General features: G+C 38.5%; 1 protein-coding gene across 2 annotated transcripts in view; it reads right to left on the bottom strand.

The window, feature by feature from the left end:
• Positions 1–427: 427 nt before the first annotated feature.
• Positions 428–22308, bottom strand: part of LOC148864707 (hyperosmolality-gated Ca2+ permeable channel 1.8-like) — a 66051-nt gene continuing 44170 nt past the window's right edge. For both annotated transcript variants that reach the window (XM_088974416.1, XM_088974417.1), the window contains 9 exons: positions 11282–11417; positions 8386–8487; positions 8164–8283; positions 7959–8039; positions 7460–7800; positions 4534–4779; positions 3095–3419; positions 2614–2847; positions 428–867 (listed from right to left, as the gene is read on the bottom strand). In XM_088974416.1, coding sequence (XP_088830542.1) covers positions 706–867; positions 2614–2847; positions 3095–3419; positions 4534–4779; positions 7460–7800; positions 7959–8039; positions 8164–8283; positions 8386–8487; positions 11282–11417 — 1747 coding nt within the window. In that variant the 3' untranslated portion in view covers positions 428–705. The remainder of the gene's footprint in view (positions 868–2613; positions 2848–3094; positions 3420–4533; positions 4780–7459; positions 7801–7958; positions 8040–8163; positions 8284–8385; positions 8488–11281; positions 11418–22308) is intronic.

Below are 22308 nucleotides of genomic sequence, written 5' to 3'. Positions count from 1 at the left end.
ACTCTCAACAACCATTCAAAGCAGGCAAATTCTACAATCAAGTTACAATTATATTTTAAGCTCATTTTGGAAGGAGTTCAAATATAAATATGTAGAGTGTAAAAACTTATATTTTGTATGTATTTGTACTATACATATTTGTATTTGTACTTCCAAACTGAGCTTTAGCCCCTGTATATATTGAGACGAGGTCACGGAATACCTAAGGCTCAGTTTGGAAAAAGTATAAATACAAATATGTAGAGTGTGAAACGTTACATTTTGTATTATTTTATTTGTATTTGTACTCCTTCCAAACTGAGCTTAAAACTTCATTTGGAAGGGATACAAATATGAATATGTACAGTACAAATATATTGAGCCTAAAATGATAAAATACTCAAAAGCGTTTCTGCCATAAGATCTGGAGCGAAGTTCAAGAAAAGAGTAACATAACCGAAACTACATAAAATATGGATTATTCTATTAATATACAATTACAAGAACTGGAGCATCTCAATCCTATGATCACTTTCAAGTTTTAAACTGAATGAAAGGTTATTACTACTCGTTTACATTAAAAGTTTTAAACTGAATGAAACTAAAATTACAGGAAGAAGGCTTGGGACCTTGCAGGCATCAAAGTTTCCGATTCATGGCTCCTTCTCATGATGTTAAACATAAGGAGGTAGGGAGGGGGAATATAGTTCGCTCATTGATGGGTAGTCAACTAGTCATGTGAGGTTGATTCTTGTCTACTCTAACTTCTAATAACTCCATTTCTTCATATGACCGGAAAATAGGGTGCAGGTATGCATCAGCCAAGTAAGATTTTAAGTTTAGGTCCGGTTCTGAAGCTCTCTCCGCTGTGTCCTTTGCCATGGCCTCCTAAAATAACCAAGAGAAATAAGTCAATAACAGAACAATTCATCAAAAATGAGCAATAGCACACCCAGTTAAGTATAAAGCAAGCAACACATAACACAAACCTAAAACAATGGAACAAAAGAATATTATTTTGATATATTTAAAGGTCAAAATAAAAAACAAGTACGGTGAAACATGCCATTTTAGCAATGATGGATACAAGTTACTTCAAAACCTTGGCATGGACACTGCTCCCTCAACTTTTTTGACTACCAATCTGGGTAATACAAATTCTATCAATGTCTGTGATTCGTCATTAACCTATCCAGTCAGCCCATTCAACTGGTCAACTTGAATAGAAGATAGGTCTGTTACTCCAGACCTGGTAATGTACAAAAAACCATAGAGAGAGAGAGAGATCATGATGACAATGACATGATAGCAAAACGAGCAGCAACAAATACGTAAAGAACAGGAATCAGTCAGCCATCTATTCATTTCCAGTAAAATTTCTGGGTTCATCTGAAAACTCTTCACAACACTGTTTGGGGTTAGGAACTTTCAGCCAAGGTCTCCTGCAGAGATCTTTTCTTTAGGCTCTGTTTGGAAGGAGCACAAATACAAATATGTAATGTGCAAAACCATATACTTGGTATTATTACGTATGTATTTTTATACTGTACATATTTGTATTTGTACTCCTTCCAATGGCCAAGACTTGGAAGTAGCAAGATGGCCAGATTGATTTGGAGCTGTATATCATTTGCCATATTTTGGAATATTTGGGTATTTGGAAGGAAAGGAATAGAAGACAAGGCCTGGAATTTGGAATATAGACTAGTGGTGGCTGTTGGAAAATCTGTCTCAGATTGGGTTTTGGTGTTACCTGAATTTACACAAGAAAGAAAATCTTGGGGACAGACATTGAGAGGTGTTGGGATTACATATATGTAATTTTTTTTTTGATAAATGATTACATATATGTAATTTGGACGACTGGTCCTCATTATTATTTTTTTTTTCTGTTGTTGCATTACTTGTAAGTATTTTCCTTAACACCTAATCAGGTTCTAATTTTTTCCTTGTAATGAAATTTTTACTTTTTCTATTAAAAAAAACAGTAACAAAGTGAACACAGTCAGCGATGCAGCAGACTCCCATCGCTGCCAAGGATTTAGATGTGTGTGTATATGAGAGAGAGAGGGAGAGCTTAATGCCAATTTCCACGTGTCACAGCAACAAAGATGCTGACGTCCACCGTGATGGCCAACTTTGACAGTAGTAAGTACCCTCTCCTCCTCATATGAGGAATGACACTTGTAACTTAAGAGTTCGACTATGATGTGAGGAAAACTTGTAACCAATCAAACTGGTATCATAAATGTGGTAACCAATCAGGTAGTTTTTTATCAAATTCATTGTGTTTTTTTTTTTTTTTTTGGGGGGGGGGGGAGGGGGTTGATTGGTCATAGCCCTTCCGGTATCATGTCTTTCTGTATGGTAACCACAGATTAGATAATAGTGGAAATCTTCATCCATGTAAAAGAGGCCTGCATTATATTGGAAATTGGAGACCAGTACAACAAACTACAATATGTCCATTTTAGTTGTCATTGATCAGGATAGAAACCAAAATTTTCATAAATAAAAATTTAAAATGGCATTTCCCTGCAACTCCTGACTCCTGAGAAACGATATTCAATTTACTTCCTTATAGAAACATAGCGCAAATGAAATAAAATACATACAGCATTCTATGGAGCTTACCTCCAGTGGGTATCTTCTGAATGCAGGTTCAAAGCGACTTTTGCAGTATTTGTGGAACCACAAAGTTAATATAGGTAGTACAACAAGTAGAGGGGTAGAGTTAGCAGCCTTTTTTGTGCTGAGAAGGCCCATTAGAAGAAGGTGAGATATCAACAAACTTGCAATTATGCGGTTATGGACATGTGGCCAGAATGCAGCAACACTCTCATATTGTTGATTATACACATTAATTATCTACAAGATCCAACAAACAAACTCCATTACCAGAAGTCAAAGCAGGAAAGAGTCAAAATATAAAGTAAATTTGCTAGAATACAGATTAATTTGTTTTGCAAGAATACCACATCCAAATTGCTACTCTGTTTTTAAAGAAAAGTTTCAACCAATTCCATCATGTATTTTTCTGAAACTGCTTAATTAACAAGAACAATAGAGATAAATCATGAAGGAAAACAAAACCAAGCAGTGAGAATTTAGCGACCTGATGCCGGTAAACAAGGTATGCAAATCCAAAGAACACGAGTATGAAAGGAAGAAGGATTGGAGTGACCACAGCATACACAATCCCAAGAAGGAAATATAGCTGGAGGGTTGGCAGAGTCTCTGAGAGTTTCACACTTCCAGGGTCCATTGCCTTCTCTTTGTCTCTTTCTGTTTTAACTAGGAACATGTTCTTAAGGTGAAATATCACAAGTTTCTTCAGTCGGAAAATCTCACTTGCAATACCAGCCCAACCATCAACCATTATATATGTAATAAAAAATGTGGCCTTCATTGGTATTGAAACCCCAATGGTTCTAGGGATTCTGTGAAAAAGACAAACATATCAAGGACTCAACCATTTGTAATATAGGAGTTAGCAAAAAGAAGGTTTTAAAAGAATATATGTATGTATGAATTCCCAAACCAAGAAAATGGATGCCCAAACCAAGTTATGAAGCTCTAAGAATAGAATATTCCAGTCAACACTAACTAAACAAAACACAGTTTGATCAAAATGTAATAGATATATTATTTTTTACAACTGCTTCAATTTGAATGTCATTAAAACCAAAATGTTTCAGTTTAAACATTTGGCTTAACACAAAGCTGAAAACTATGGTTGAACCATTACCTAGATTTAGTTTACTATCAGTTCTCTTGAAATTTGTTTCTTTAAATTGAAAATTTCTACATCCCATGGTCACTTTTTCAATGTTACAATTGCCTAGTCACTCATATTAACACTTAGTTGTAAAGATATTTTTAGTTGTTTTAGTTGGAAATTGGGAATGTATCAAGAATTAGGAAAGAAAGTCACTTGAATAAAGTCAGCAGAAATTCTGCAATCATTTCTTGATAACATTAGAATTCTGGGAAGCACAACAAAAGGCAAATGATGAAGACTCGTGTGCACTAAAGCTTAGTAAACAATAGTTAACTTGTTGACAGATGCCTCCTCAGATGTGAAAGACTTCGTACTGTATTCAACCCTAAGTTGCCTATCATATTGATATTGACATGCTACCCCCAACCACAAGCACTATCCACTTCAAATTCAAAATCAAGCTTCTAATAATTAATATGAGTCCTACTAACAATAAAAGAAAATTAAAAAAAGTGTGTTATGAGTTAATGAATTAGAGGATAGTTTAAATACAAAAGCAAAATTAGACCATAAAAATAACCATTTCTAGATGAGAAACTTTCACATTTCAGTTTTTCAAGGTTATAATGCTACTCAGTTGACCCAAGAAGATTGGTTCCTTAACCAAGATGTTATATTATCTTTGCTTAAATGCACAATGTTTTCTTCCCAACATCAATATTCTACAGGTACTTTACATTGTAGAATGAAAGTAGAATAGCAAAACAGCAAACAAGAACATAGAACTTCTTAATTCACTAGAGAAAGTCCATCAGAGGGATAAGAAATATTACTGGGTAGGTGATTGATGAAGGAAAGAATCAAGTTGCTCAAAAGCAGTTCCAGTAACTATGCTTCCCAAGAAGACATTTACCAACATAAAATAGTAATATTTAGCCGCCGTACTTCTTTCAATTGTTGATATTGATAAATGGCCTTCGACTTTTGACATTATCTTTAGAATAATAGGAAGAATGTACATGAAAATCTTAAGAGCTAGACCAGGAAGGAAACCCTGGAGGAATGATTTGATGATCTTCCTGCATAATAATACAAGTATCCATAGTCAACATTTGTAAAAAAAACAGAAGAAAATACTGTCTTGTAGATATTCTATCAAGAGATTCAGTAAAATGTTTGTAATGCTCATATGAAGACGTGTTCAAGCCAGAAGAAGGAATAGGGTTTAAACAAATCAACTAGGACGATTCAAAAATAAGGTTTTCTTCAGAAAACCATGTAACTCAAAGGTAAATACGAATAATAAGTCAACACAATTTCATGTATTGGCAATTTGCATGGTACTTGCCTGAGGGCCTATGGATGGACCTAGCCAAGGCATATTGCAACTAAGCATGTAGCCTCTACTCCACCTTTTTATGCACCATGGTCAAGCCCTGAGTATCCAAGGGCTCATAAAGCAATAGGCTCTTCTAGACCAAGCAGCTAGATTTAGTCCTGTCTTGACTAAATTCCCAGAGAAAGAAGCTGTTGAAAAGAAGAGATTAATTGACATGTTATGTCCATCCTAGCCTGACAGCATTGAGTGATCAGGCTATATCTTCCAAGTTAATTGGTGTAATCATTCTCTATCACCACTTTTGATTAATAAAATTCTTGATATAATTACTAATTAAATTAAGAGTCAGAGGACCCTATGTGATCATTTGATGGATGAAAATTGGTTTTAGTGGCATTGGGAGACAGATTTTATCATTGAGAAAGGAGCCTTCATTTCCCAAGGTTTGCTAATTACATGGTGTATAATTATGCTAGGGTTAGATTATGAGTAGTTATTGTATTCGGAATTTTTATCTTCTACTTGTAGGATAGTCTACTTGTTTAAGCTGTTTTTGCATCTCCTTTCATTGGATTCCCAGACCATGGGCCAGCTTTCTTGACATTTTTAGAGAACCAGTATTCATAATCTCTCTCTCTCTCTCTCTACTTGCAGAGTTGTGTGATACAAGAGAAAATAAGCCAAAACTGAAATGCTTTGAAACCTTCATGTATTTTTTACACAGTAGGAGTATTTTCGTCATTTTATATGTTGTAAGTGGGGTTTAGCCTAGCAGTTTGATTTGTATAGTCATTTTGTTGTTATAATTTCAAGCCCGTTGGTTAAGTAGCTTAGGAGTTATTTTCTTATGATAGTACAATTCTGTAATTTCTGTTTTTCCTTGTCACTTATATACTATGTATATATGTTAAAGTGCAAAAAACATGGATGTGATAAACAAATGGAGTTTATTTGAGATATTACAGATAATATACTACGTGTGGTGAGTGACTCCCATGCCCTAGAGCAAATTCTAGGAACTTTGTTGAGTGATTCTGGATTTTCTCTCTCTTCATTCTCTCTTTATTTTCTCTTTAATCCTTCAAGAAACCATTACAGCCATCAATAGCCATAAGTTATTCATCAAATTACATTCATTCAAAGTTCTCAAAGATAGAACTTATCTAGGTGATTTGTCATTTAATTTTCGTCAAAACCCAATATTTTCCCATTCTATTTTCATCATTCTGTGACAAACCATCTCCAATCCATCCCATATTTGGACACCCCCCATACATCCTTACATCATTTCATCCATCCAAAAACCATTCCTAAATTTCACTTGGAATCCTTGATTTCTTAGTTTTTGAGTTTTTCTCCCAATCCAAAAAAAAATCATAGTTTCATGCAAAATGTACCTCTTGGCAGTGTAGCCGGCCAGAGATAGGTGGAAGAGGAGAGAAGAGAAGAGAAGAGAAGAGAAAAGAAAAGAGAGAGTTTGCAATGCAACAGTACTGGCGGCGCCAGTGTTTATTTAATATATATAGGGCGACAGAAATAACAAGGGAAAAGACCCTTGTGCCCCTGAGTACAATAACAAACATAACAGAAATAAAAAACGAAATAAAAAAAAACACTTTAATTAGACAAACAGGCCCTAACAACTGCAACTAAGTTATTCTAACATTATTCCAACAGTACCTAAAATCAGACCAAACTTGATCACCCCCTACAACTATCCATTCTAACCCCATCTATAAAATTTCACTAAATAGTTCCTATCTCAGACCTATAATTACCATTTTGAAAATTTTCACCATTCTGGGATAAATTACAATTTTTGCATTCAAGCCCATGGATTTTTCTGCCATAGCCAATTTTTGTTTATTGTCCTAAATCACTCCTAAGCCCACCCTAACCCTCCTAAGTTCCTCTTTTGGTCATTCATGCCCCACATCAATTGGTACCAGAGCAAGCAGTCCTACACCATTATGCCTGCCTAATAGTTATCAAGCAATGAAATGAAGTTTATGTCAGCACAATGTAGTCGTTTGGAGGATATGGCAAGAAAGAAATAGGAGGATATTTTAGGCCAACTCAAAAGCCATAAAAAGAAAATACAAAGATGTGTGCCTATACATTATGGGTTTACCAGTTCTGAAAGAGCTTAAGGACAACACAGAAAAAGATACAAGGAGACAATGGGCTGATACTGTGAAGCACTAATGTAGGGCAGAAAAAAGAAGCATAATGTGAAATTTCTTTTGTTCTTTTCTTTATCATTTAGGATGCTAGGATATATTGTATCAGGCGCATATTTAATATAACCATTCATTACCTATAAAATTTTATCTCAACACCAAACCATTGCAGACTTTTAGTTGACCCTCACTAGAAATGCACAAGCACTTAACTTCAGACCATGTGTAGAAGTTACTTACAATTCTATGACTGGTCTGATCCAAGGAGCAACCCTTTCAAGACCCTCAAGATTTGCAAGCGATTGGACAAAAGCAATGGGTATCATGTAAAAGAACACCAATGCAAACAGTGATATTGATATTACAAGCTTCCGGATGCTCAGAGACATAAATGGTATAGCAAGATTCCTCCAATACACATCACGTGGTTCTGGAGCCCAATTAGTAAGCCATAGTGTAGGATTCTTGCTCTGTTGTGTCTGTGCACATACAGCAGTCCCCCATCGCGAATTGAATGAAACAAAAGCTACTGGCATTATAGATTTTGGATCCTTGAGAATCGTCTGGCGTTCCAATGCCATCTGAAGCAAAGAACATTGATAAAAAGGATTCCAGAAGATCATTTGATCTTTCAATCAAGTTATCACAGTTATACACATTGATCCTATTACGAAGGCATCTAATAAATATAAGAGCTATCATACGTCATGTAAAATCAAGGAATCAAGTGACAACTTACCCTTTTGTCAAGATCCTTCATCTTTTGCTTATAAAATTCAATTGAATCCACTCTTTCACCCCAAAGGCCTAGAAATCCTGTCTGAAATGTAAGAAGGTATATAAGCCATTTTATCAAAGTTCTGCACACACTCTAAAACCAACTAGGTTTTATGGACATAAATATCCAAGTAAAAAAGGGCTTCAAAACTATTTTAAGTCTATACCTTTCTAGTCGGCCTCTTTTCTGGATTTCTTTCATACTTAAGTTGGTTATAATCCAGCCAATTTTGGAGCCTTTCTCTTTGTTTCACAAGTTTGGCAAATTTATTTGCATTATACACAGCCTGAATTAAGAATAAGTACCCCCTTGAATAAATTATACAATGCAACAAGATAAATGCATATATACATGCATACATAAGTCTAAATAACAAGAATTGTAATACCTGGTGACCAAGATAATGATTTGGATGGTTAGTTTGGAAAAAATGGTCCACACTTTGTGATATTGAGTGACCAGAAACATGAGGTACATTTCTAACCACTACCTGCATATATCCAGATGGAAAGCAGCATTGCTTATGAACTTCCAATAAAAAGGGAAATGCCCCCAACAACTATGTAGTATAAATTTCGTTACATGATCATTGCTACAAGTACAAAGTAATAATAAAGTTAAACTCTTATTCAGAATGCATGATATTATAAAAAAGATCCATATTAAGAATGCATATTTACTCATGTATTGTTATAGTGTTCTACAATTTTAGAACTCACCAAAGGTAACAAAAGAAAGAGGAAAAGTAAGGCTCAAAAAAGGGTTTGCAGGACTAAGGAGGGATTGCAAAATGCAATCCATCATCTCTTTTTTAGTGATTGATTTTTGAGGGTAAGATCCTTCTCTGGGCAATCCTGCCTGCAGTTTCAGGGGGCTTTGTTCAATTATTGCCCTTAGCGGATTCAGCCTCCCTATCCTCAGGCCTTCTCACGTTCTCCCTTTCCAGATGCTTCTGTAGGAGTACACAATCACATCTGTCATCCTCCATTAGACCATTACAATATAATGATGTTCATCCTTCACAAATTAGCATATGCATGGAGGAACATTATGTTATTGTCACTCACGTTTAACAATGATTCTCACCATTCTATTTCTTGTCATGAATAACAAATAAATAAGGGAAAAAAAGAAGGGAGAACAAGTAGAGAACAGAAAATATTAGGTTCAACAAACCGCATGCCAAATTTTCTCTCTCTCTCTCTCTCTCACTCTCACTTATAAGAGATTCCTTATATACATTAAAATTCCTAAGTCATAATTTTTCTGCTTGAAGCAACTCCACTCCTCATGCAAACTAAACACTCCAACACTCATCCTCCAGCTACCACCAGCTAGCTTAAAGGCCATTACCCAATGTTGGTCCTAGCTTTCTGGGGTCTTAGAAGGGGTAGACCAGATACAGTCCTAAACTTTGGCATAGTGGCCACTCTCGGACTCAAATCCACATTTTCACACTTTCCAGCCCAAGATTTTACCACTCAACCAAAAAAAGGTTACTTACCACCAGCTAGCTTACCTGAAAAGAAATAGCGCCCATTTAGGAGGGCTGAAACACAGCAGCTTCTGGCTTTTTGAGGTGGAGCCCATTCGGACAGCCTATAAGCTACATTTGGTGAAAAATCCAGAGAGACAAAATCTGCTGTCAGTCAGTCATTTGAAAGGCTGTCTGCTTCAACATTAGCTTATCTGGAGTTCTTCAAAGCAGCTGAACCAGCCTAGCTGAATCTTCAGCTCAGCCCTCCTAAATGGGTCCATAATGTAATCTTGGCAGCAGTACTCCAAAGCTACTCTACCAATAAAAAAAAACACTTCAAAGCTTCTCTAGAACAAGATAACTTGAAGATTCTAACATGGAGACAACTAGCTATTACAAGGATCTAATCAGCTTGACTACATCCATGACTTCACTTTTGTCTCTTACCTATGGCAAGATATGTCTCAACTAATTAGATGGTACTTATGAAGGTCCATAGTGTTGACAGTCCTAGTTGCCCTACTGTAATACTGTATATATAATATAGGATATCATGTATTTCTTATTTCTTGCTTGTCTTTCTTGTTTCTTTAACTTGCCCTCCTAATAAGGATATTTGTGTATATGTACATATCCTATGCCCATCTCCATAAAACATTGCTCTTTGGGAGTGGGGAAATTCATTCAAGTACACCCCCTAATCTATTCATCTTCTTCTTCGTTGCATACCAGACACCCTAGATAGGGTGACATGGTATCTGAATTCTGAGCCAAGATGCAATGAAGAAATCTGTTGAATTCATCTTAGAGAACTAAAGGATAATCTCTCACTACTGTCGGGTACACAAGAAAACCCTGGCTTCGTCTGGACATGGGAGCTCGACTTTGTTCAGCACTTTTTCTAGGAAAACTTTCCATCATTAATAAATTGTGTTTTATGGTAAGTAATCAAAATAAAATGACAATGGATACAAAAAGAAACATCTATGTAACGGTTGTAACAGCCATGATAACAGTTTTCAATAAACTTGTATGAATGTATCCAAAGAACATCATAATGCATTCACCTTTTAAATTTGTATTCTGAGATTGATATCATGCATGAGATTAGCCATTAAATTTGCTTCTACATAATCAGAGCTGAATGAGGTTATTGCCTTTTTCTTCAACTGATAAAAGAAGAAAAGTTTAACACACGAATGCTAGTAAAGAATGAATGAGTATATCCAACTCTTGGTTTTTATCACCTTTTAGACAAGGAGGGACCCATAAAAGACACATCAAACTTTGTCCTGTAGTCTGTCTTTCCATAGGTTCCACAATGTCTGTAGGGTAAGCAAGGTTCAAAACATCAATATAAGGTGATACACTGGTAGGGCGTATCGACCTGTATCGGTACTGTTTTTTATGTTTTTTTTTTTTTTTTTGAAACTGGTTCAGAGGGTCCGGTTTAAGGCCAGTCTACCCTCTGAACCACTTGTCAACCCAAAAACTCCCTGTAGGGGCATATTGGGAAGGCTCCGGTACGATATGTATCAGCCGATATGTGATGAAATTTTGATCCCTGGGGGTAAGGAATAGAAGGGTTATTGTAAGAACACTGTTTGATGAGCATTTAATGTGCAATCATTCCATTACTTTTTCAATTTCATGCCAATCATAAATTATAACCCAATTGATAACAAATGAAGTTAAGACAGGGCACACAGCCTTTTTCTCGTGAGAAATCCTACTTAATGATCATTCAATGTGCAACTATTCCACATTCCACGATAGTTGCAAAAAATTAAATTCAAGTGATCCTCACAGTGAATTGATCTACACGCCGTTGTCGTGATGCCAAATAATGTAACCGCATAAATGCTACTCTATCATACTCCTTGTAAAGCATGTAGCAGGTCCATATTGTGAACAAATATGCCATTGATAGGTGTGCCCAAAATCTGAAAATGAACCATAAGATCTCTTTTCTTAGTTTCAAAACGTACAATAAAATAGGACTACAACAAGATGGAACTTAAGACTATGAAAACCAAATATATAAAAACTTGTACTCTAATAAAAACTGTTTCAGCCCTTCAGGTAACATGCATTTAGTACACCTTCCACTTGAAATCAAGGAAATCCACACCAATACAACTAAGTGCCCACAAGGTCCCCTAGGCATGGATACAGATAGACTGAATAGATGCCATTTTCCCTGGAAAACAACCTGGGCCTCGTCTATAATTTACCAAGAATAATTGCATATTGACTTATTGACTTATTGACTTATTGCCTGCTCAACATGAGGAATACCCCGTCAATTTCCCACTTATTTTTTGCTGATGATGTATTTTTGTTCATTCAGGCCTCAAGGGATATGGTTGCTAACTTGTTGGAAATCCTTAACAAATTTCAACTCATGTTTGACCAGCTCATAAATTGTGGAAAGTATGGTTTTGTAGCAAGGGAGTTGGTCATAAAGGGGAGAGGTTGCTTAGGAGACAGCTGAGAATGGGGAACCTAGACTGTCAATCCCGTTATTTAGGAGTCCCACATTTTGGAAAAAGAGCAAGGCACAGCATGCAGGCTTTCCGATTGATAATCTGGCTTCAAAATTGAATTCTTGGAAAACTTCTACATTATCTCAAGCAGGGAAGCTAGTTCTTGCTAAGCCGGTTCTCCAAGCTGTGTCTAATCATGTCATGTCTATGTTTGAACTCCCAAAAAAAAGCTAATGAAAAAATTTATAAAAAATAAAGGGACTTTTAGTGGAACTTTAATTGGGATTCCCAACGAACGCACTGGGCTAATTGGGATACAATTTGTTCTCCTAAGTCAGTAGGGGGCCTTGGTCTTAGGAAAGCTAAATAAATTAATAAAGCTTTTCAGTTGAAAATTGCTTAGTCTTTCCTAGAGCATAGTGATTCTGTATGGGTTCAATTATTAAAATGTATATATCTAAAAATAATGATCTTTTTCTTACTCGGTTTAGAAAGAAATCATCCTTTTTCTAGAAAAACCTTCCAAAAGCTTTAATGGAAAACTCTCCCTTGCTTGGATTAAGGGTTAGAAATTCTTCTTAAGTCGGTATCTGGGGAGTTCGTTGGATCAGTTTTCCTTCTAGCTTCTTGGCTCCTATGGGGCCAGCTCCTCTCGGCCAGGCTAACCTAACTTTGGCTGACATCATTGATGGGAATGGGGTTGGAATGTCACTGTCCTTCGGCAGTGCTTTGGTGGGGATTGATTAGAGATGATTTGCAACACCCATATTTGTAGAGCCCAGGTAGGAATATATTTTACTGGAGTCTTAGTAAATCTGGGAAATTTTTCCATAAATTCAGCAATTCAATATTTTTTGGTCAGGTAGGGGTTCTAACTTGGCCCAACATATGGTAACCCTCATCAGAAAAGTGTGGAATCTTCCTCTTCTGCCATGTTATAGGCTTTTCTTCTGGAGAGTTTTACGGTGCTTTGTCCTCTCTTCTGAGATTCTGGAAGCCAGGGGTTTTGCTTGCCAATTCACTTGTACTTTTTGTCATTCAGCTATTGAATCTGATATGCATCTTTTCTTCTATTCTCCTTACACTTGTGCTATTTGGTTTCCCTCTCCTATGGGGAGTCTCATCTCTGGAGGTCATGCTTTTGTGCTTAATCTTCTTTTGCACTCCCTGCATTTTTCAAGTTCAAACCAGGATAGGAAATCTTTCCTTTGTTGGGTGGCTGTAATTCTGTATCATATTTCATGGTTCCGAAATGATTTCTTGTTTAGAGGTGTTGTGAGGATTATTTAATTGTTATTTTATAGTTGCTGTTAGTGGGTTGTCAGCTTAAGATGCTGTCAGTCAGTTTCTTTCTTTCTTATTAGTTTGCTTCTAGGGAGTGCCACCAGGGGCATAATTGTAATCTCCAATTCCTTTTACATTAAGTTAATATAAATAACTAAAGTAGCGGCAGCCAGAAGTAGTTGGTTTTTTTGTCTCTCAATCATATGTTCCTCTTCTCTTTCTCTCTCTCGTCTCCCTCTCTCTCCATGAATGATAACATGGTATTAGAGCAAGGATCGGTTTCTCCCATTTGAACCTGCTTCATCCTCTTTTCTTCTTTGATTTCTTGGACGTGGAAGACAGAGCAACACTAGCAGACTACTTACGGCTCTTCCTTTGGGTTATTCCTTGGTCGTAATATCAATGAGACCCTAGTAGAAGAAGGGCGATGCAGAAAAAGACTCCCTTTCTTATCTGTTCGATGCTGTGAAGTTAGTTTCTGGTTGGCACCTTCGTACAGGTGCTGGACAGGGTATGTGTTCTTGTTTTTTCTTTTTTTTTTTTTTTTTATGGCCAATGGTGTGAAGGCCTTATTTCTTGGTTTTATACCTTCGTTTGGATGCTGGATTGTTAGATTGCATGGGCTGTAGTCGGACTGCTAGTATACTATTCTAACGGATGGAGTTGGACTGATTACTGGGCTGTTTTAATGACTGAACCATCACCGAGTTGATTTCAGCAGTTTTTTTTTTCCCACATTCCAGAAGTAAATTCCTTGAGGGTTGGTATTCTGATTGTGGCTGTTGTGTAGTTGTGTGGGATTTGGTCTGATTCAGCAGTACTCTATGGCAAACTATGATTCAACTTCATCGAGGGTTACACCGACCCGCAGCACATCTGGTATGGGAAATGAAAACATGATGTTTCCCATGCCCATTACCCTTTTAAATGGTCTAAACTACCAAGAGTGGGTTAAAAGTGTAAAACTTTATGTAACGGCAAGGGGAAAAGCTGGTTACATAAATGGAAGGGTGAAAGAACCCAAGAGTAAGACAGTTGAACATGATAGGTGGGACCAAGAAAACAGTATGGTGATGTCTTGGCTCCTTGCAGACATGGAACCTGATGTGAAGAAGAACTTTATGTGGGCAGACACCGCTAGTGAGATTTGGGAACAAGCCAAAACAACCTATTCTGAGCAAAGGCAATATACCAAGGTTTACCAGTTGCAAGCTGAATCCTCAACCTGTAAACAGGGAAATCGTAGTTTGTCTTCCTATTATTCAGCCCTTACTTCTGCATGGAAAGAATTGGGTCATTATCAGGCTATAGAGTGGAAACATGATGACGATGCTAAGGCCTACAGGAAGCTGATTTCTCAGTAGCGTGTGTTTGCCTTCTTGTTGGGACTGAACCCTGCCTATGAACCCTCGAGAGTTCAGATCTTAGGAAGCAAAGAGTTGTCGTCGATTCACGAGGTATATGCCCTTGTTCAATTGGAAGAAAAAAGGCAAAATGTGATGGTTACAACTGAGGGGGAGCAACAAGTTGCTTTGGCTGCAATGAGTAATAACAACATGGGGAAGAAAAGTGACACCAAGAAGGCTGATGATAAACACAAGTTGTTTTGTATCCATTGTCGGTGCTCACGGCATACACGTGACACATGCTGGGACATTCACGAGAAACCCAAGTGATCAGTGAAGAACCAAGAACAGGGTAAAGGGCAAGGTCAAAAGAAGATGAACACAGCACATAATGCAGCACATGTGGCAACCCAAGATACTCAGGTTGTCGGTACTACCCGGGACCACCTTACTAATTCTGACCCCAAGGAAGATATAATGAATTCCTTCAGAGACCACTTGGAGTCATATGGTAGGGCTTTGCGACAGATGGATAGTTCAGTCACTGGTACTCCTTTGCATCTACATCACTGGTTCCCCTTAGATCAGGTAATGCAGCTTCTGCATTCCATGTCACTACTACCACTGGTTCCCCTTAGATCATTGACTCAGGGGCCTCTAACCACATGACCGGTAAGCCGAACTTGTTTTAGACTTATAGCCTTTTGTCAAGAAGGGATAAAGTGAGGCTTGCAGATGGATCATTCTCCTCCATTGCAAACCAAAGATCAATATCTCTTCCCCATGGCCTTAACCTGAATTGTGTATTGCATGACCCTCAACTTCCTATAAATTTGCTTTCAATTAGTAGTATCACAAGCTCTTTGAACTGTAGTGTAACCTTTTTTCCTGATTCATGTGTTTTTCAGGATCTAACTTCTGGGAGGACGATTGGTAGAGGGAACCTAATGGATAGTCTCTACATTCTCAACAGCAAAACTGGTCTCTCAGTGTCATCCTCGGAGTCACATAGTCAATCAAATAAGAGTCAAATTTTTGTGGCATAGTCGGTTAGGTCATGTTTCTTTTGAAATAGTAAAGTCTTTGTTTCCTATTTTATTTAAGTCATGTTCAATGTCAGAGTTCTAGTGTCAAACGTGTCAGTTGAGCAAACAATGTAGAACAACTTTTCACTCAAATAATAAAAGATCAAGTGTTCATTTTCATGTTGTGTATTCTGATGTATGGGGGCCTACTACTATAATCTCTGAGGGCGGATATAAGTACTTTATCACATTGATCGATCACTACTCTCGCTATACATGGGTATTCCCTATGCGTAGTAGAGATGAAGTTCCAAAGAATGTGAAAGACTTCCAGAGGATGGTATTTACGCAATTTCTTGTTAAAATACAAATCTTCCAATCAGACAATGCAAAAGAATATATCCATGGTGAGCTCAATGAGTTCTTTGCCTCCCATGGGTCTATTCATAGGAGCTCATGCGCAAGAACAACACAACAAAATGGTGATGCAGAAAGAAAAAATAGACACCTCCTTGAGGTAGCTCACAAGATGATGTTACACATGAATATTCCAAAAAAGTTTTGAATGGGTGCTATACTTGTAGCTACTAATGCCATCAATCGCATGCCCTCCAGAGTGCTGAACTACATGGCCCCTCATCAGTTGTTGTTCCCTCAGTCCCCGTTCTTTTCCATTCCCATGAAAGTTTTAGGTTGTCGTGCCATTGTCCATGATTTGTCTTCGTCCCGAGGTAAGTTAGACCCTCGGTCCATTCCTTGTATCTTTATGAGGTATCCCTCCTCTCAAAAAGGGTATCATTGCTTTGATCCCATTAGTCATAAGTTTTTTGTGTCTATGGATGTGTCTTTCTTTGAGTTTGAACCATTCTTCCCTGCTTCTCCTTAGGGGGAGAGTAGTAATGTGGAAGAGGAAAAGCAGGTTCAGGTCCGCCAAGTCTCTCTTCCTTCTATTCCAAACCTTGCTCCCTTTCGTGTCTTCCAATGTACACACCGTAGAGATCAGCAATGTGATAGAGATGCAGAGCAGCCAAACATTGAGCAACCGACACTGTTAGACTCCCAGGAGGTAAGTCAAATCCCTGTTGCACCTACTGATACCCCTACTCCTACTGTGGATGACCTCGACATTCCTATTGCTCAAAGAAAGGGAGTCAAGTCATGCACTACCAAACACCCTATTACCCAGTATGTCTCTAATGATAACATTTCCCCCTCATACCGAGCCTTTCTATCCGCGGTTGATTGCATCCCTATTCCCATAAATGTTGCAGAAGCCTTAAAATGCCCCGAATTGGCAGATGCCATGAAGGAGGAGATTAATGCTCTTCATAAAAATCAAACTTGGGAATTGGTGGATCTTCCAAGGGAGAAAGACCCCGTGGGGTGTAAGTGGGTGTTTACAGTTAAACACAAGGCAGACGGGACAGTTGAAAGGTACAAAGCAAGATTAGTAGCCATAGGGTACACTCAAGTGTACGGGGTTGACTATGATGAGACTTTTGCTCCAGTAGCTAAGATGAACTCAATTAGGGTTCTCCTGGCATTAGCTGCTAACCTTGACTGGGAATTGCATCAACTGGCTATAAAGAATGCTTTTTTAAATGGTGACCTAGAGGAGGAAGTATACATGATTCAACCCCCTGGATTCTGTGCCAAGGGAAGTGAAAATAAGGTGTGCAAGCTGAGAAAATCTCTTTATGGTTTAAAACAATCTCCCAGAGCTTGGTTCAGTAAGTTTCACATAGCAGTTCAACAGGTAGGCTTCAAACAATGTTAGCCTGATCATACACTCTTTGTGAAGAGATGTCAGGAACAGGTTGCTGTATTGATAGTGTATGTGGATGATATCATCATTACAGGAAATTGGAGTTCTGAAATACAAAAATTGAAACAATTCCTTGCATCTAAATTTGAAGTTAAAGATTTAGGTCCCCTGAAGTATTTCCTTGGAATTGAAGTCGCCTGCTCGGAAAAGGGTATCTTCATTTCTCAAAGGAAATACACCCTTGATCTATTACAAGACACAGGCAAATTAGGTGCAAGGCCAACAAATTCTCCCATGGATGTTGATCACAAGTTGGGTGACTGTGATGGTGAACCTCTGAAAAATGTGAAACAGTTCCAAAGATTAGTGGGAAAACTGATTTTTTTATCCATGACCCATCCAGACATTGCCTATTCAATTGGGGTTCTAAGCCAATTCATGCACTCTCCTAAGAAACCACACATGGAGGCATCATAGAGAGTTCTTAGATACTTAAAAAAGTTTCTCGGAACAGGTCTACTATTCAGTAAACATAATCACCTAAAGGTGGAAGTCTTTATAGATGTTGATTGGGCAAGTGTTGTGGATGATAGAAAGTCCACGAGTGGGTATTGCACATTTGTGGGAGGAAACCTAGTGACCTGGAAAAGCAAGAAACGAAGTGTGGTAGCAAGGTCAAGTGCTGAAGCTAAATATAGAGCTATGGCACATGGGGTGGCTGAAGTCCTTTGGCTAAAAAATCTTCTAGGGGAGCTTGGAGTTGTTGTTCATAATCCTATGTCTCTTTACTTTGACAACAAGGCAGCTATAAATATCGCCAGCAACCTTGTTCTACATGAGAGAACCAAGCACATTGAGGTAGACAAACACTTGAATAGATGTTCAAGACTGCTATCAGCCTTGAACCCTAATAGATTTCAAGTTCAAAAAGGAGAAAAAAGTATAGAGGAGAGAGGAGAAAGAGTAGAGAGAGAGAGAGCAGTAGAACACAAGAATTGAAAGGAATGACAGAATCTAAAAATGTTTTGCCGCCACCACTTCTATTTAGTATTTATAGGTTATGCTAGTTACATGAAAGGACAAATCTGCCCTTGGTATTTACATAACACAAAACAATATAAAACTGAAATATAAATGACAACTGGAATAACAGATTGACCATCAGCTAACCCTAGGATGACTAGGGCACATTCTACCCAACGGACAGAGTGGGACCACAGCTGTGGGGCCCACATCAGTGTTCTCTACACTCTCCCTCAAGTTGGGAATAAATGTTTATCATTCCCAACTTGGATAGATCTGCCTCTAGCTTCTTTCTTGATACGGCTTTAGTGAGGATATCTACTAGTTGCATACTGGATGTGATGTAAGGGAGGCAAACTTCTTGAGATGAGACCCTCTCTCGTAGAAAATGTCAGTCAACTTCAATGTGTTTGGTTTTGTCATGCTGCACCGGATTATATGCTATATTAATAGCTGCTTGATTATCACAATACAGCATCAGGGGCTTCTCATACTCAATACCCAACTCCTCAAGTAGAGATCTCAGCCATAGGATTTCAGCCACTCCGTTAGCCATGGACCTGTATTATGCTTCAGCACTAGATCGGGAGACAACACTTTGTTCCTTATTTCTCCAAGAGACAAGATTACCTCCCACAAGAGCACAATATCCTAAGGTAGACCTTCTGTCATCAACACTCCCAACCCAATCGGCATTCGTATAGACCTCCACCTTCATGTGGTTATTGTTCTTGAACAGTATACCCTTATCGAGGCATCTCTTTAAGTATGCTAATATCCTTTCTACTGCAAGATGTGTAGTTCTAGGAGAATGCATGTACTGGCTGACAACACTAACAGCATAAGTAATATCTGGCCGAGTGAGGCAGAGATATAGGAGCTTTCCTACCAATCGCTGGAACATAACCTTGTCTTCAAGAGGCTCCCCACTCTCTGCACTAATCCTGTGGTTTTGTTCAATGGGTGTATCCACAAGCTTGACACCTAACTTTCCAGTTTCTGCCAGCAGATTTAGGACATATTTCCTCTGAGAGATAAAGATCCCCTGTTTGGATCTAGCAACCTCAATACCCAAAAAATACCAAAGCACACCAAGGTCTTTCACCTCAAATTCTTGATGAATGAGCTGTTTAAGGGACTCAACCTCATGGCTATCATTCCCTGTCACCACAATATCATCAACATATACTGCAAGTAGTGTCAAGGAGGACTCTACCCTCTTGATGAATAGAGTATGATCTGACTGGGCCTGTACATAACCGAACTTCACAAGGGCTAGTCTGAATCTATCGAACCACGCCCTAGGTGACTGCTTCGAACCATACAAAGCCTTGTTGAGCCGGCAGACCTTCTTACCTGTTTCTGCATCATAGAATACAGGGGGCAAACACATGTAAACCACTTCCTGTAGGTCTCCATTCAGAAAAGCATTTTTCACGTCCATTTGGTATTGTTGAGCAAGAGTGAGAGCAAGTGAGAGACAAGAGGAGAGAAGAGAGGGAGAGAGGAGAGGAGTGCCGAGAGGACTGAAAGCCCCTATTGAACTTAGGGGGTGAAAGAATGATCTATTATTATTTATACTAGTACAGTCGAACAATGTAATCAAAGAGGAAATTACAACAGTACCCTTATGATACTAAACCTGAATACATAAACATAAACAATACATAAACATAAACAACTGACAACACTCCCCCTCAAGTTGGAGCATAGATATCAATCATGCCCCACTTGTCACAAAGATCATGATGTCTGGAAAGGTTTAAACCCTTTGTAAAGATGTCTGCAAGCTGGTTCTCAGAAGTGACATAAGGGGTACACACTTCGCCTGTGATAACTCTCTCTGATAAAATGCTTGTCAACTTCAATGTGTTTTGTTCTATCATGTAGCATCGGATTGGCAGCAATGCTTATAGCTGCTTTGTTATCACAAAATAGTGTTATAGGTTTGGTCACTGGGAAACCCAACTCCCCCAACAAATTCTTTATCCACATGCCTTCAGCAACCACGTAGGCCATAGCACGATATTCAGCTTCAGCACTGGATCTAGCTACCACATTTTGCTTTTTACTTCTCCATGTAACAAGGTTCCCTCCTATAAATGTGCAGTAGCCACTGGTAGACTTTCTGTCACTTTGGGATCCAGCCCAATCTGCATTTGTATAAACTTCAACTTTCAAATGTCCGTGCTTTTGAAACAACAAACCAATACCCGGATACTTCTTCAAATATCGGAGGATTCTCTCTGCTGCTTCAAGATGAGAAGACTTAGGAGCATGCATGAATTGACTGAAAACACCAACAGCATATGCAATGTCTGGGCGAGTCATAGAAAGGTATAACAATCTCCCTACAAGCCTCTAAAACTGTTTCACATCCTCAAGTGATTCACCACTGTTGTCACCTAATTTATGGTTGGGGTCAATGGGAGAGTCAACTGACTTCACCCCCATCTTTCCAATGTCCTAAAGTAAATCTAGGACGTATTTCCTTTGAGAAATGAAGATACCCTTCTTTGATCAGGCAACTTCAATTCCAAGGAAGTATCTGGAGGGTCCTAGATCCTTCACTTCAAACTGAGTTGCAAGGAAAAGTTTCAATTTTTGAATTTCATCCTCCCAATCACCAGTAACAATTATGTCATCCACATAAACAATTAGAGCAGCAATTTTACCTTCTCCTTTTTTCACGAACAGTGTGTGATCTGATTGACATTGCCTGTATCCTTTCTGCTGAACTGCCACATGGAATCTACTGAACCAAGCTCTTGGTGATTGTTTCAGCCCGTATAAGGACTTCTTCAACTTGCACACTTTCTTTTCATTGCCTTGGGCTAGAAACCCAGGAGGTTGAATCATGTACACTTCCTCTTCAAGGTCACCATTCAAGAATGCATTCTTGATGTCCAGTTGGTGTAAAACCCAATCCAGATTGGCTGCAAGAGAGAAAATGACTCTAATGGAATTCATCTTGGCGACGGGGGCAAAAGTTTCAGCATAATCAACTCCATACACTTGAGTGAATCCATTTGCCACTAAGCGAGCTTTATACCTTTCCACTGTTCCATCAGCCTTATACTTGACTGTGAACACCCATTTACATCCAACTGGAACATTTCCCTTGGGAAGATCAACAAGTTCCCATGTGCCATTTTTGTGAAGGGCATTAACTTCTTCCCTCATGGCATTTGTCCATTTAGGAACTGAAAGAGCTTCTGCCACATTTTTAGGGATAGGGACACTGTCAATAGAGGTAAGAAAGGCACGGAATGAGGGTGAAATATTCTCATAGGAGACAAAGTTGGAAATGGGATGTTTTGTGGTGCACAATCTAACACCCTTCATGTGAGCAATAGGACGGTCAAGATCATTAGCAGTAGAGGAATCATTTTCAATAGATTCAAGGACATCATTGGGAGCTAAAATACCTGAGTGAGAATGATCCTCCCTCGAGGAGTCTGGTGGCACTGGAGTTACAGTTTCCGGATTCTCTACAGCTCTTGGATATGGCTGGCCTTTGCGACAACAAGAAAAAACACGAAAAGGTGGAGGGTCAGGGAGAGAGGAAAGCTGAACTAGTTTCTCCTCATGTCTACACTCCCCCCTAAGGAGAAACAGGATAGAAAGGTTCATCTTCAAAGAAAGAAACATCCATGGAGACATAGAATTTACGAGAAACAGGATCAAAAACATGATAGCCCTTTTAAGTGAAAGAGTAACCAAGAAATATGCAAGGTATAGCACGAGAGTCCAATTTCCCACGGGTGGGAGACAGATTTTGGACAAAACACCGACAACCAAAGACACGAAGAGGAATAGAAAGAAGGGGAGCCTTAGGAAAGAGAAGTTGATGTGGGGCTTTGTACTCTAACCGACGAGAGGGCATATGGTTTATAAGGTAAGTG

This window comes from Nelumbo lutea, chromosome 3 (assembly GCF_056320005.1).
Source record: "Nelumbo lutea isolate HS-2025 chromosome 3, American lotus-T2T, whole genome shotgun sequence".
Taxonomy (NCBI): domain Eukaryota; kingdom Viridiplantae; phylum Streptophyta; class Magnoliopsida; order Proteales; family Nelumbonaceae; genus Nelumbo; species Nelumbo lutea.
This window is presented reverse-complemented; position numbering and strand designations above follow the sequence as displayed.